Here is a 17,037-nt window from a genome sequence, read left to right on the forward strand (position 1 = left end):
GGTGCTCCTGATCAGAGGAAGAATAGATTATGTCACATAAACATGTTAAAGGAATATCATCCCCAAGAGGAAGGTAAGAAAGATAAAGTGCGTCAGATAGCAAGAGTTGTGGAGAATGACAGAGACTGAAAAGGAAGATGGTTCACAAAGAGGAGTGGATAGATTTTTGAAATATCAAGCAGCTAAAGGCTATGAGAAGTTGATACAAAACAGGAGCTGACGTTTGGGTGAGATCAGCTCTGATATTATGGAATGGTGGAGTCTGCTTGTGGGATGGAATAGCCGACTTCTGCTCCCATTTTTATGTCCTATATTTTGACTAGACAACACTGAAATACTTCAACAGTTAGACAACATATTTACATACTTAAGGAAGGACAGCCAGAAGACCTAATAAAGTTACTTAAAAAAATTAGAGGAAATAAAGAGTAATACAACAGGATATGCTACAGTTAGCAAGACGTAATATGAATATAGGGGAATCATTACAAATTAAGCAATAATGTTAAGGTACAGAATGCACTGCCTGGAAATGTGGTCTTTTTTGGAAAGAAGTGGTGTAGGGATATGAGGAAAAGGCAGGAAATTGTTCAGAGATAATAGAGCTGGACCAGGCACAATGGCCAAGTGCCCTTCTTCTGCACCATAACTGTGATTATGATCTTTATCAATTAAGCATAAATCAACAGGCTCAGGTGGAAAATGAGGATGAACACATGTTAGCATATCACCTGATTGAATCTACCTGAAGCAGCTTGAGCTCATGAGTGGTGTTAAGTTCTTAAACCAGACGGGTCAACTAGATTCACAAAGATTTTAGAAAAGGAAATGTATTTACAAAATCACACTCGTACACAATTCCTCGGTTAGAAGATTGTACTGGGAGTGTTGTCAGTGCTTAATTTCTTTCTAAGATTGATGTATTGAATGGGCCCTGATAAGTAACATTAACATCAATAGCACAACAAAAGCTAAAGAGATATCCATCTTTATTACAACAGATGGGTTGTATCAATGTTGAATTGTGCCATTCAGTTTACGAATCCCCAGCTACACTTGAAAGACTAATGAATCAAGTTGTAGCCAAAGTGTGGCACGATGTTGTTTATTTAGACAATAGCGTAATACACGTAGACTGTAACATCTGAAAAGAACATGCAAATCAATATGAAGATCTGTTTAACATGTACAGGTAGACAGCTTGCTAAGAAATCTCATGAACTGAATTTGAAAACTAATCTTGAAAACATTGCAGCAAAAGAGTAAGTGTTGCCAGTAACAATGTGGGTGAAGGCTCTGATAGAATTTCCCATTTCTAAATCTGAACAGGAAATCATGAACTTTCAAGGAATGTGTACACTTACTGGGAATTTGTGCCTAACTTCAATACAATAATTATATCTCTACCAAATACGTAATGCAAACAGACAAAGGTAGTATCATCAGCAGGGCATTAAACAAATTTTGAGAAACTGAAGACAATTCTAACAAATGAAAGGTGTTGGCCACCCTTAACTTCACAAAATCTTTTAAAGTGGTAAGCGACGCGAGTGATTTTGGGTGATGGGTACAGTAATGTTGAAAGACAATGAAACGGGAATATAAAGTCACTATGGGAATTTTTCAAAGAAATTCATCAATATCAGAAAAAGTGGAAAGAGAGACTTTGGAATTATTATTGACTCTTCAATGCTTTGAAGGCGGTGTTCAATATGGATTCAAAGAAACACACAACATATAAGAGAGTGTACGTATGAGAGAGAGAGAGAGAGAGAGAGAAAGAAAAACAGAGATACAGAGAGACAACAAACCAATAGCATTTATAGAGAAACTTAAGACTTGAAATACAAACTTGTTCATGTGGAACTAATTGATTCAACTAACCAATGGATAATGTAATAGCAGACACATTATCAAGAATGCGACTATGCTGAAACAGATAGCAACTTAAAAGGAAAATTCTACACAAGAAACAAGTGAGGACGGATCAATGCACACTTGTTGCGTTGTTTTGCACATTGTGTTATGTTCACCTGGTTATGGAACCTGGTTATGTCCTTTTTGGGACCACAAACTGAAATAGAAGTTGAAATGGTATGTAACTGAAATGAGAAGAGCTTTATAACTTGGAAAAAAAAATACAAGTATGAGGTATGTCTTTTAGTTGTGCAAGACAATTGCACTTTTTTTTATTCACTCACGGGATATGGGTGTTGTTCATTAGGCCAGTAGTTGTTTCCTATCCCAAGTTGCCCTTGAGAAGATGATGTTGAGCTGCATGTTTGAACCACTGCAATCCATGTGGTGGAGGTACACTCATTCGGAGTGGAGTCACAGGTTTTTGACCCAGCAACACTGAAGGAACCATGATATGTTTCAACATCAGGATGCCAAATTGGCTGAAGGGGAACTTTGTGGTGTTTCCATGGACACTTGCCTCTGGAACTCCTGGAGAGATGTTCTTGAGCCGAGATGACTGGTCTCCAACCACGACAACCCATCTTCCTTTGCGCCAGGTATGACTCCAACCAGCAAAGAAATCTCCATTGCCAATTTTGCTGAGGCTCCTTAATGTCATGCATGGTCAAATTCAGCCTTTTAATGCCAAGGCTCATTTCATTCTCATCCATGAAACTCAGGTTTTTTTGTTCATGTTTGGACCTTTGTTATAATAAGATCAGGAACTGAGAGGCTCCAGCGGAACCCACACTAGGCATCAGTCAGCAGGTTGTTGATGAACAATTACTATTTGATAGCACTGCTGATGACATTTCCATCAATTTATTTAAGGTCAAGAACATAAAGAATAGGAGCAGGAGCAGGCCATCTGACCCTTCGAGCCTGCTCTGCCATTCAATAAAACCATGGCTGATTGTTTTGTGGGCTCAGCTCCATTTACCCGCCTTCTCACTATAACACTTAATTCCTTGTTCAAAATATTATCTATCTTAGCTTTAAAAACATTTACTGAGGAATTCAAAACTACTTCACTGGGCAGGTAATTCCATGGATTCACAACCCTTTGGGTGAAAAGTTTCCTTCTCAATTCAGTTCTAAGTCTGCTCCCACTAATTTTGAGACTATGCCCTCTTGTCCTAGTTTAACTTGCCAGTGGAAACATCCTCTCCACTTCTACCTTATCTATTCCTTCATAATTTTATATCTTTCACTAATATTCCCTTCATTCTTCTAAATTCCAATGAATATAATCCCAGTCTACACAGTCTCTCCTCATAAGTCAACCCCCTCAACTCCAGAATCAACCTAGTGAACCTCCTCTGCAGCCCCTCTAGTGCCAGTACATCCTTTCTCAAGTAATGGAGACCAAAACTGCACACACTACTCCAGGTGTGGCCTCACCAGCACCCTATACAGCTGCAACGTAACTGTCCTCCTTTTAAACTCAATCCCTTCGGCAATGAAGGACAAAATTCCATTTACCTTCTTATTTACCAATCTTCTGTGATTCACGCATAGTGATGGTAAGTGGCTGGGTTAGATTTGTCCTGCTGTGTGTGTACTGGACATACCTGAGGGATTTTACACATTGTCAGGTAACTGACAGTGTTGAAACTTTACTGGAATAGCTTGGCAAGGGGTTCAGCATAAGTCTTCAGTACTATTGCTGGAATATTGTCAGGGCCCATAGACTTTGCCTCCACCATTTTCTTGCTTTATGTGAAGTGAACTGAATTCGACTGGCATCTGTGATGCTGGGGATCTCTGGAGGAGGCCATGATGGATTAGCACTTCTGTCTGAAAATTGCTGCAAATGCTTCAATCTTATCCTCTGCATTGTTGTGCTGGCTTCCCCAAAATTATGATGGCCATGTTTTTGGAATCTCCTCCTGCATTAAGTTGTTTAATTGTCCACCACTATTCACAATAGATGGGACACGACCGTAAAGTTTAGATCTAATCAATTGGTGTGGATTCATTTGGCTCTGTTTTTCATTTGCTGCTTGGCATGCAACTATTTCTGTTTTGAAGTTACACCAGGTTGACACCTACATTTAGGTATGTCCAGTACCGTTCTTGACTCTCTGTCCTGAAGATATGGTTGAATTGGGATTGCTCCCTTGGTTTGCTGGTAATGTTAGATTGGGACAGATGCCCATACCATGAGGCTACAGACTGGATTGATTTGGCTGCTCCTGATAGCCAACAGGACCTCATGGGTATCCAATCATGAGCTGCTTGAAGTCTATCCCATTTAATGCATTAGTGCTGCACAACACCATGAATGGTATTCTCAACGTGAACTCAGAATTTAGTCTCCACAAGGACTGTGCAGTGTTTGCTCTTAATGATACTGTTAAGGACAGCTGCACCTTCAGCTGGCAGATTGGTAACAATGAGGTGAAGTATCTTTTTCTCTCTTGTTTGTTCTCTCACTACCTCCCGGAGACCCAGTCAAGCAGTTATGACTTTAAAAATTGGCCAGGTTGATCAGTGGTGGTGCTGCTGAGCCACACTTGGTGAACACTGAACTCCCTCACATTATGTGTCCTACCTTACTGCTTCCTCCTGGAGTCAGTGAAACCAGACCAGGTAATAATGGCAGTTTCCTGTAAATCATATGAGTCTTTTAAACAATTAACAATGGCTTGATGGTCATCGTTAGATCAGATTTTTGTTGCAAGTCAAATTCTACCAACCACAGTTGAACTTGAGTCCCCATCCTGTTATCTCAGTCTCTGGATTGCTAGTCCAGCAACAATGCCACAAGACCATTACCTCCTGGAGCAATGATAGATACTTTGAGATTGATGAGGTTGGGATATCTGGTCAGAATGTACGAGTTGGACCGAAAGGTCTGTTTCCGTGCTGCACTTCTCTATGACTCTATATATTAGTAAATTATAAAACCTTCATTTTGTCTGCAAGTTGTTGAAGGGTTACAATAAATCAGTTATTTTCTGTTGACGATGAAATACGGTATGATCTACTTTTATGCTAATTGAACATCTCGATGATGTAATTGGGACTTTATACCTTTTGTGACAACTTGTGTAGGTGAGGCAAAACTATTGGTACACTCCTTCCAGTTAAGTTGTGACACAGTAAACAAGTTAAATCCAATGCAGAGCTCTCTTTCATTGACAGTGGCCGTTTTGAAAGCTGATTTTGGATTGCTGCTGCTTGAGTCAGATTTAAATATTCAGGCATTGCGGCAACTTGTACTTGCTTCCATGTTCGGATAACTGAACTAAAGTGTTGAGCTCCTATCGTTTACTCATCATTGGTTTAACTCAAACCACTATCCCAGGAGCTCAAAATGTTAATGCACATTCTCAAAAGTAATTAAGTCATAAAATGATGATGCACGTCCAATTTTCCACTTGTTGATAAGCTGACCTTATTTGAGGATGGGAATAGGGAGATGCTATTGCTCAAGACCGAACAATAGATATCCAGTATGTTGGGAGTGTTGTACAAATGGCAAAGCAAAATGTAGAAAAATCAGGCATGATCATCATGTGCTAATAATGTAACAACACAAGATGGCAGCACCACTACTGTTCATGAAATGATATTCCATTTATCACTCAGTATTTTTATTCCAAGGAAAATTTACAAAACCTACAGTTTAATTTCACAACTAGGGTCAATTTAAATTATTTTTCAGTGTTTCCGAAATTGATTTCTAGTTTAGCAAATAATTAGAAAGGTAAAAGTAGAATAATGAATTATTTCAGTTTTGATGAGACTGCACCAAAAGTACTGTGCATAATTTTAGTCTCCTCACTTGAGGAAATATGTACAAAGAAGGTCACAACATGGGTTCCTGACATGAAGAGAGTTTTAAGAAAATGTTTCTGTGTTATTAGGTTTTATAAGAATGAGAGGTGACCTCATGGAAACAGACAAGCTTCTGAACAGATAAAATACACAAAGAACTGCAAATGCTGGAAATTTGACACAAAAACAAATTGCTGGAGAAACTCAGCACTTCTGGCAGCATTTCTGGAGTGAAAGTAAACATCTCCAGTCCAGTGACTCTTCTTCAGAACTAAGGTCCAGAGCAGGTTTGACCACCTAATGCTGCAAGGCTCTTTGTCGTGGCAGAAAAGTCTAGAACTGGACACCACTGTAAGGACCCAAAGCAGAGATATTTTCTCATTTTCTAAGTTATGAATGTTTGGAATTCTCTTGCTCAATGGATTGCAGTTGCCCAGCCAATGAATCTATTTAAAACTAAGAATGAAATATTTTTGGCCACTAAGGCAAGAAAGTGACGGATCATTGGATCAGAGATATTAAGCCTGCTTTGTTTCCACAGACACAGCCAAACCTGCTGAGTGTTTTCCAGCGATTTCTGTTTTTATTTGTTATTGAAGGCAATCAAATGGTTTGGAAATTGAACAGACTTGATATAAAAGTTCAGGTTTCATCACAATCTGATTGACTGGATGATAGTTCAGTTATTTGTTCAGTTGTGATAGAAGCTCATGAAGGTATTGGGTCTATATTGATGGTGCATGTTAGTGCAAATGAATGGAGGACTGCTCCATGTAGCAACTAGGGAGAGTGGCTATGTGAATTGCACAGCAGTGGCAGACTGCCATAGTAGTACAAAACTTGAGTATTGCTGAACACAGACTAATTTTGTCCAAGTTTTTCATCTTGCATCCATCAGGGTATAACATAAGAATAAAAATTCAAAGAGAAAACCAACATTTATACCGCATGAGTGGGGAATGCTCATTGGTTGATAAGCATGTTAGCTTCTGACTGAATGGAGAATGTACTCTTTGTTGCTGATTGACAGTTTTAACTGCCAGGCTTTGTCAAGACCTGAAACATCAACTTCTCCACCTTCTGATGTTGCCTGACTTGTTGTGTTCCTCCAGCCTCCTGGCTTGTCTACTGAGAAATAAGCCAGCAAATGGATGGCACCCATTTCTTCAGTTGAAATAGTCATAATATATGTATATACAGAGGAACCTTGATTTTCCGGCATTTGATTAACCAAATTTTTAATTATCAAAACAAACAAACAAGGTCCCAATGCTTGGTTAACAATGTTATCCAGTATTCGATAATCCGGCATTCGATTAACCAAATTTTGGATTATCCAAACAGGTTCGCAAGGTCCCAATGCTTTGCTGACTATGTTATTCGGCATTCGATTAACCAAATTAAATACTCCCCACCCGGGTCATTCAGATAATCAAAGTTCCTCTGTCTTGTGTGGAAGAGAAAAGGTCATGTCCATTAATACATCAAACGTTTAATGCACACAAGTGTGCCACACTGCAAGCCCGACTGACAAATCTAAATTGATTGTCAGCTTAATTCCTCAAGGAACAATGAAAACTTTGGTAAAAGGTGCCTTTTTTCAGCAGTATATAATTAAAGTACATGTACCAAATCTAAACAGCTGAAGGAAGCAGCTACTTCAACAGCTGCAAGTGATTCAAGGTTAAGGTTTACCATCATCTTCTCTCTACAAACAGGGGGAGCATGAAATGCCAGGGTTACCAGCAATCCCAACAAATGAATTCTATTAAAAAAAAGTTGAACTAATTTCAACTCCATGGAAACATGTTTACTAATAATTAGAACAATACTTAGTGAGAGTTATTATCTCTGGGTTCACTCAGAAATAACCAACTCCCAAAGTGTAGCAAAGAACTGATTCAGAGTCAGATGTTCAAGAATAAAGCAAGGAATTCATGAACAGATGTGGAATGGTGGTGCGTGAACAATAAATTCCTTCTTTACAATGGAACCACTGAAGATTGATTTTGCTAGAAAGGACATAAGTAATATTGTTGTTCCTTTTCCTTAAACCTCACTTGTCAAGTTTAAAGAATATGATATTCCTAATTATATATTATTATTAGTGTTTTTGCAGATATCAGACGAATATTCAGATTTCTCTAAAAAGATTTCTGTTAACTCTAAGTCAGTTTGTTTTGAATGCTTTATTTCCCTCCACAAGTTGGCTTCACTGCCGAGCAAATTCTGCATTAATATTGTACAATGTAACCATAATCTCTATAAATCAAGTGTATTGTAAAGAATATCTCGTTCCTCTCACATATAGGATATTTAATTTTATTATCTGCAATACATTTCAAGTTTTAACTTTCTGATATGTTTGACAACTTCTATTTTTCCTTAACTGAACTTAGTCAATTGTTGAAACGGAAACTTAAATAAGAGTGACCATGCTTTACTAAGCAGTAAACCAGCAAACTGTCAACATGAGCAATTAATAAGAAATGGCAAAACATCTACTATGTAAAATCTGTAAGTTAACAACTTTATGATACTTCACTGATCATAAAACAGATTATATTCCCTGTTCCTAATACAAGGCCATAAGTTGAAATATGTGAACACTGCATAAATTATTTACATTTTACTCCAAGAATGCTGGTTGTCGAAAAATTATACACCAACAATTCAAGCACCTGGATCTCCCTCCTTCACAACACAACAAGAACAGACTCCCAGCAAATTAAGAAATGATGGGGGAGATCACGATGTTTTAGATATGAACACCTATTAACCCCAACAATGACCAACTGATCTGCAGAAGTATTTTTTAATGCTCGCTTCAATTAAAAATGAATAATAGAGTGAACATACATTTCAGCTAGAGGTCAGTCCATTATACAAAACCTTCTTGGATGAATGAAGTCAAAAACCTTGATCTAAATTTGCAAACACTAAAACTTAAGCTGAATGCAAGATGACATGAATAAAGTCTGTCAGAACTACAAGCATTTTACGCAAGAACATGTTACTTCTTCAACAAATGATACTGCATCAAAATATTGACCAGCAGCTAAAAGACAAGATTGTAGACAGTAAAATAATATACTTAGTTGCTGAAATATTGCTGTGGCAATCTTTAAACATTGACATACCAGTTTGTTCTCCTGCATGTAGATTCTCTGCAGCCTTGGACAGCCCTGTGCCAATGCCATCATGCCTTCATCTGTAATCTTGTAACATTGACCAAAATGGATATCCAAAATGTCTGGACACTTCTCTCCCAGCTGTAACAAAAAATGTATGAAAATTGTCTTTCTTTAAGCAACTAACAGTTATTAATTTTCTTAGTCCTCACACCATAATTTCACTTTCTCTGAACCACCCTGACTCACTCTCCACTTTCAACAATTTACTTAAAACACATCTCTTTGACCAAATTCTGGTAAGCCTTTTTATTCGCATAGGTTCCATTTTGTCTGATTACATGAACATGCAGCATCTCAGAATAATTTTCCCATCTTTAAGTATTATTCATTGATTTTATAACATATAAATTGTTCTTCAAAAATGTAATATTAAATAGTAAATAGCATTTAAAATATTTTAATGTATGTAATAGACACTTTTTAAAAAATGGATATAATCAAGCTGCATTGCCACTGCCTTAAAATGACATTAGAATGACAAGAAAAATATGATACTTTGGGATTCAATCAAAGAGCATACTTAATTTCAAGGAGATTCACCTGAAGGATCTCTGATCTTTCCAAACAACAATATATTTGCCTGGCTTGTTTGTTCTTTCCAACATCGAGCATAACATATTTTTACATTAAGTACTCAAGTCCTTATGATTCTGGAATAACATGATTGGGTGAATCCAGTATGCTAACAGTATCAAAGCCATGAAATACAAGCTGTATTGCCTGAACACTATTAGCATTTGAGATATCCATTCAGGGCTGTTCATTGCAGATGAACTTGCAATGGGAGTGGGAGCATTCAGTGGTCACAGTCCACGCACGGACTGACAACCTCAGCTGAACACCAAAATTGTACCCAAAATGGGCTTTCAAACAGATGGGGAAGGACGATGCTGGAGGATTTTTTTGTGATTGCAAGCCTGTGATCAGCGTCTTACCACAGGGTTTGGTGCTAGGACCCTTGCAGTTTGTTATGTGAAGGTAGATGGTTTAGTTCTTAGCTGAAAATGTGTTGCTGGAAAAGCGCAGCAGGTCAGGCAGCATCCAAGGAGCAGGAGAATCGACGTTTCGGGCACAAGCCCTTCTTCAGGAAGGGTTGAAGAAGGGCTGATTCCTGAAGAAGGGCTCATGCCCGAAACGTCGATTCTCCTGCTCCTTGGATGCTGCCTGACCTGCTGCGCTTTTCCAGCAACACATTTTCAGCTCTGATCTCCAGCATCTGCAGTCCTCACTTTCTCCTAGGAGGTTTAGTTCTTAAACTTGCAAATGACATGAAAATTGGTGGCGTTGTTGATAGTGAGGAGGATGCCTCAGGCTGCAGTCTGACATTGATCAGTTGGTAAATTGGGCAGAGCAATGGCAGGTGGAATTTAATTCTAATAACTGCAAGATTATGTATTTTGGCAGGTCCAATACGTGAAAGTTATGCACAACAAATGTTAGGTCCCTAGGGAGTACTGAGGAAAAGTCCTTGGTGTCTAAGTCCATCAATATTTGTCAGTGTCAGCACAGGTAGACAAGGTGGTAAAGAACGTATCCGGGATGCTTGACTTCATTAGCCAGAGTGTAGAAAATAGGAGCAAGAAAGTCTTGTTACAATTTAAACATTGGGTTGGGTCACAGATGGAATAGAGTGTTCACTTCTGTTCACCACATTATCTAAAGGGACTGACTGCACTGGATACAGAGGAGATTCAACGAGATGTTGCCTAGGATGAAAAGTCTCACTTATGTGGAGAGACTAGATAGACTGGGTTTGTTTTCCTTACAGCAGAAGAGCCTAAAGGGGGATATGATTGAGTCTCAGAGTGAGGGACTCAATTCCTCGGGGTCACAGATTCAAAGTGAGAGGGAACAGTTGAGGGGAGATAGGTGTGGAAAGTTCTTTATGCAGAGGATGATGGGTGCTTGGAATGCATTGCTAGCGGAGGTGAGCACGATAGCGTCATTTAAGATGTATCTAGACAGATACATCAATGGGCAGAGAGCAAAGGGATTTGGACAGGTTTAGATAGATTATCTGGATCAGTGCAGGCTTGGAAAGCCGAAGGACCTGTTCCTGTGCTGTAACTTTCTTCGTTCTTTCTACAAAATTATGAGACACATAAAGAGAGTGCATCATGAGAATCTTTCCTCAAGCTAGATGTGTCTAAAACCATACAGCATTAAATTTAAGGTGAGGAGTAAATAGTTTAGAGGAGATCGGAGTAAGAACTTTTTTCACCCAGAGAGCATTAGATATATGGAAGGTGCTGCCTGAGAGGGTGGTGGTGGCAAATATTCTTGTAACATTTAAAAAACGTCTGGCTGAGCACTTAAAATGTCAGGGCATAGTAGGCTATGGACCAGTTGAAGGTGAGCAGACTGATGCAGTTTGATGTTTGTTAGTCAGCACAGATATGGTGGGCCAAAGGCCTGTTTCTGTGCTGCATGATTCTCTGCTTCTGAGAAAAAAAGCTCAGCACCACCTTCGTAAGGGTAACTAAGAATGGACAATATATATGCTGGCCCAGCTAGCAATGCCCATATCCCAGAAATGAATGTAAGTAATTTTTTAAAAATAATTATAGGTGATTTGAATCAAGATATGAACTGCAAAATATTAGACTGGCAGTCTAATAAGAATAATAACCTGAATAAGAAGTTCACAAAATGAAACAGTTTCTCAGAACTGACCAGAAAGCAGATTATATTAGATTTGGTATTACATAATGGGACATGATTAATTAATGACCTCAGAGTAAAGTAGCAATGACTACATTATAATTTAATTTTACAACAGTTTGAAAGGGAAAAGATTGGTGATAACATCAGCATTTTAAATAAGAACAACTACACTGGCATGAAAGATTACCTAGCAGATGTGAACTGGCATACTAGACCAGGGGACAAATCAACAGAAACGCCTGGCAGACATTTGAGAAGACATTCCAAATACTTCGAATAAACGTATTCCATAAACAAAAAAAATTCTGAAGGGAGAAGTGACCATATTTGGTTAACACAAGTAGTTAGGGAGCACATGAAACTTTAGGAAAAAAGTATATAACTTCATAAAGATGAGCGACAGAATACAAAGAATGCTGGAAAATGATTAAATGGTTAATCAGAAGAAAAAATTAGATTTTGAGAGGAAGGTAAAAACCAATAGCTGTAAGTAATGTGACTGTTGGTCTTCGAGAGAATGAGAATGAAGAGTTAATATAGTTGAGAAGAAAATGGTGGATAAATAAATAAATGTTTTGCTTCTATTTTCACTCTTATCAGAGAAGAGCAATGGGCCCTCCTGCGGCGCAGTGGTAATGTCCCTAATCTTGGACCAGGAAACGGAGGTTCAAGTCCCACCTGCTCCAAATATATCTGAACACACTGATTAGAAAAATAGGTTTAACTTTTTTAAAAATCAGAAAGGGACATGGGAACTTAATATTATAATCACGAGAGCTGTGCACTGATGTGCAGGAGCAGCACTTTGCAGGGTTGACAGGCATGGGTATGCTGCTGCTGTTTCCATGCCTCAGTTGATGTCGGGTGTCCCATACAATTTCATTGCTTATTGACATATCGATGGCAGCTCGGTACAACTAAGTAGGTTGCTGGGCCACTTGTTATGATCTCAGCTGATGGTAATGCTGGACCTTGATTTTTGCGACTCAGTTACTTTGGAGATCACTGAAGATATGCATAAAAAGCTGCTAATACGATCTGAGCAAAAGAACATAAATTTATTATGCAAAAGAATGGGGAAAGAAACAAAGCTGCAATGATCGCAGCTGTTGTCATTACTGGACAGGTCAGGTCAGAGTCTGAAATGTGGCTTGATGGATTTGTTTTGTTTTAATGAGATGATCTCTCACTGAAACAGAAGCACACAATATTGCAGCTTTGGGTTTAGCAACAAAATAGACATTTATTATGCAATTGACATGAAGATAAAATAGAACAAATCTAAATATTTCGATATAATGCAAATTTAATGAGTTGGAAGCATCTTCTTAGTAACAGTCTAAATTATTCCAAAAATCACTCTTTTTCAGATTTCAAAACATCCCTTCATGTGTTCCAATAACTGCATTGAGAAATCCAATCTAAAGGCTGAATAGTCCTGATTAGTTACAAAACCCATATAAGGTAGTGGTATGTTTCACAATTTTTACAGAATTTATTAAGCTTATTAAAACAAGTCTGAAGGAAATTAAATCAAATAAAAGCAATGGTTTTCAGTTAATTCACTTCAGGACTCCTGTTCCCAAAATTGGTTGATTGAACACATATCTGTTCTCTTCTGTTCACTTTTTGTTAAGTCCTCTCTTTTTGTGAGCCAGACCACTTATAGTCACCACTTATTAACCCTTTCTACACACTACACCTGTGCATGAGACATCTAAATGAACTCTAAATGAACAGCACACAATTAATCAATCACAGACTGGCAATTCATAATTCATTTCTTCAAAAGTAATGGTCATAGAATCCGAACAGTGCTAAAAGAGGCCACACAGCCAGAGTCTGCACCAACCCTCTGAAGAGCATCCCACCCAAACCGCCATCCTATCCCCATAACCTTGTATTACCATGACTAATCACCTTAACCTGCATTTGTCATCTATAGCTATTAAAATAATCAAGAATATCATATGCTTTATTCTCAGACTTAAAGGCAGCTTCAATGATTTGTGTACATATGCCCCCAGGTTTCTCAACTCACAGTGATAATGGTACAACAGTGGGCTATTCAACCAAAGAATCTTTGTAGAGCAATCCAAGTCAGTTCCATTCCCTCACACTGTCCTTGTACCCTGGAGAGTTTATATTCCTCAAACGCCCATCAAATTTTCCTTTGGAATTGTTGATAGTCTCCGCTTCAACTAGCCTCAGAAGGGAGAGCACTAATATTAATTGTATAATAAATATTCTTTCACAAATCTCCCCTCAAGTTGCTTGCCTAAGATCCTAACTCAGTGTCCATGAGTCCTTGTGCCATCAGCTTCTATGAACAGTTTCACTTTTTCTACCACATCTAAACTTGTACACCTCAATCGCAATGTCCCCTAATGTTCTTTGTCCCAAGGTCAAGAACCGCAACTTCTTCAATCTATTCTTGTAGCTAGATCCCTCATCCTGAAAAGATTCTGACAAATTTCTAGTGCACCCTCATATCATTTCCATAATGCAGTAAATGAAACTGAATGCTATTCTCACGATGTGGCCAAAACAGCAGTTGATATTAAACATAACTTTCCTTCATAAAGTATGATTATTATGAAGCACCAAGATCTAGATACATTGTTAACTATTCCCTCAGTATATCCTTCCAAAGAACTTGCACAAGAAACCCCATTCCCTTTGATCTTGTACACTCACCATATTGTCTTCTGGTGAAATGCATGCTTAATTTTCTTGGTATTAAATTCCATCAACCGCAATCTGCCAATCCTCCAAGTTTTGTAATTTCACTTTTTCTATGTCCAAGATTGCTGTAAACTGTGACCCTAGTACTGACTCTTAGTTCATATCACTGCCTACCATCCTTAAGTCACGAATATCGATGATCCTAAATGTCAATGCCTGGAAAACATCAATATATGTAAGTGCACAAGTCAAGTTCATGTAAAAGCCAACCCATGAATTTTGGTTTATAATTTTGCAGCTGATCAAAGGGTTCATGATACACTTTCCCTCCCATGACTTCCATGTTTCTCACACAAAACAAAAAAGTGGCAGGTAAGAGACAGTGAAGTAAGTCCTGGTGTCAATCTGCTTATCCATCAGCAGCTACACGAACTGATGCTCTGGTAACACTGCTTTCACGGACAACCTAAATCACAACCACAACTGAAAAATCTGCTGATCTCAGCGCCCCCACCCAAACTCAACATAAATAGCACGACCCAGACAACTGCGACTGACTGGTCATCCATGTCATAGCAACAGGTCATGGACAACTGGACAATTAACAGATTGAACCAATTAGGCAATCTATCTACAGAACATAAAGAGTACCCCAATTAAAAACTCATGTAATCTCTTCAAAAATATTACTCATGTCAAGTCAACTCTCAAATTTTCACTTAAAATACTTTCAAAAAACACTCTCAAATAATTGTATATACAGTAATACCACTCCACTGGCTTTAATTTTGTTTACAAGTCTATCTGCTCGTCAAGTGCCTGTTTTATACCCAAATATACATCAACCACACTCCACCACGAACACACTCTAGTACTTCAAAGAAATCAATCACGAGTCAAACATAATTTGCCTTTAACAAAATATGCTAACTTTCATTTATTAGTTCATACTTCCCCTAATGCCAAATAATTTTGCCTCAGTGCTTTCCCAACTTTGCCATTAGGTTGCCTGCAATTTTCTTTGCCAAAAGATGTCAACATTTGTAACCCTTCAGCCTTTTGGCATGACCTCCAAATTCACACTGAACTGAAATGTTGTAGTTTCTGCAATTTCTATCTCTCCTCTACACAGTAACCCAGAATGCATACCAGCTGAACCATATGATATTTCTGCTTTGAATATTCCATAAGTAGTCAACGTGTTTGTGTATGAGTATGTGTGCAAGGTATGCTTTTTCGCAGAGCCATTTTTTATGATGTGGAGTGTGATACTCCAAATGATATCAGTAACTGAGATGATTAGGTTAAATATAATTCAGCACCAATAATACTTAAAATAAAGGTATAGTAAAAACCATTTTGGCTTTATTGGGGCTTTTCAAATGGAAGTGTGACACACCAATCTGATCACCTGACTTCCTACCATGATCTCCCAAACATTTTTCTCAGTACTGCATTAGTTATTATGTACAGCACTTGGAACAGTGTCAAGTGCAGGAATAGTTTATGGGAGAAGGATCAAAATTTCAAAATTACTCAAGGCAGAAAGCTGGGAAAGGAGTGCATCACTTGTTTCCCCCAATTGAGGGCACTTTGAAATCAACATTTGAAGAAATTGGAGCAATGAAAGTGGAGGAGGTGGAAGAATATCAGTGACAACATAATCGGATTATACAGCATTGCTGCAGCTGCTGCTCCACCTGATCATCTTGTTACAGATCTGGATAATTTAGCAATTTTTTAACCTGGCCTGTACTTCGCTAGCTAAGTGAGTAATCCTTGGCAGTTGATTTAGAAATAGTACATGAAAAGTTACAATTTAGACGAAAGTACACAAGTGTAATTTGATTACAGAGTAAATACTTTGCATTGTTTTAGTGAGGCATCTTGCAAGAAAGCATGGAGAGCACATTACTCATTCAGAGACAAGAGACCAAATGAGCAAATTTCACAGCTCGCAAACAGTGAGGCATCTCCTGCACATACCTGACCAACATGCACCACAGGATGTACTTGGTCTAAGAACATCTTGGCTTGGTAAACGGCAAGCTAATGCTCAAGCAATATAACAGGCAAGTATACTACAAGCCCATGAACTAAAACTGTTCAAATATGCCTGAAGTATGGTTTGGTATTTAAGTGGTCTTCAGCTGATGAGACAGAATAAAAAAGGAGGATGAGGCAATCTCCAAAGGAAGTACAAGGCTGCCAGTCAGAGGCAGCAATACAGCAGTCTTAAGCAGGAGTAGCAAGATGCTTTATGGACGCAGGTAATGTGAAAATCAACATCTCAACTTTCATCCATGGACCAACAGGCCACAAACGTACTTTTAAGCATTTCATCCTTATCCATTATCATCCCACCCAACACAGCACTTCTCCCTTACAGCCACAATGGCTGCATTCTCTCTTCTACCGGAGACTGACACAAATTAGTAAATTAATACCTGAGCCTTCAGTTTTTTTCCCAAAGTAATGGATGTAGTTGGGTATTTTTTTCCTTAAAATCAGGAACACCATGGCCACATTTAACACCCACCCTGACGTTGTTCAGAGAAAGTGGTGGTCAGCTGTCGTTTCAGCAACATAGCTTGAGAAACTAATCCAGGGAGGAGTAAGAGACTGAAGTTACATATAGGTTAAATTATGTGGCACTATCAATTTCATCACTGCATCGCACCCCCATCACGAACAACTCCACCATCTCCAAACTCCCTTTCAAGATCACAGAGACCCAGCTAGGGTTTTGGAA

At 38.4% G+C, this 17,037-nt stretch overlaps 1 protein-coding gene across 6 annotated transcripts in view; it reads right to left on the bottom strand.

Annotated features, from left to right (window-relative positions):
• The window catches only part of fbxl17 (F-box and leucine-rich repeat protein 17), a 782,194-nt gene that overhangs the window by 707,373 nt on the left and 57,784 nt on the right, over positions 1-17,037 (bottom strand). For all 6 annotated transcript variants that reach the window (XM_072583628.1, XM_072583627.1, XM_072583631.1 and 3 more), the window contains exon 6: positions 8,883-9,014. In XM_072583628.1, the coding sequence (XP_072439729.1) occupies positions 8,883-9,014 (132 nt within the window). The remainder of the gene's footprint in view (positions 1-8,882; positions 9,015-17,037) is intronic.

Source organism: Chiloscyllium punctatum, chromosome 2, assembly GCF_047496795.1.
Source record: "Chiloscyllium punctatum isolate Juve2018m chromosome 2, sChiPun1.3, whole genome shotgun sequence".
Taxonomy (NCBI): Eukaryota; Metazoa; Chordata; class Chondrichthyes; order Orectolobiformes; family Hemiscylliidae; genus Chiloscyllium; species Chiloscyllium punctatum.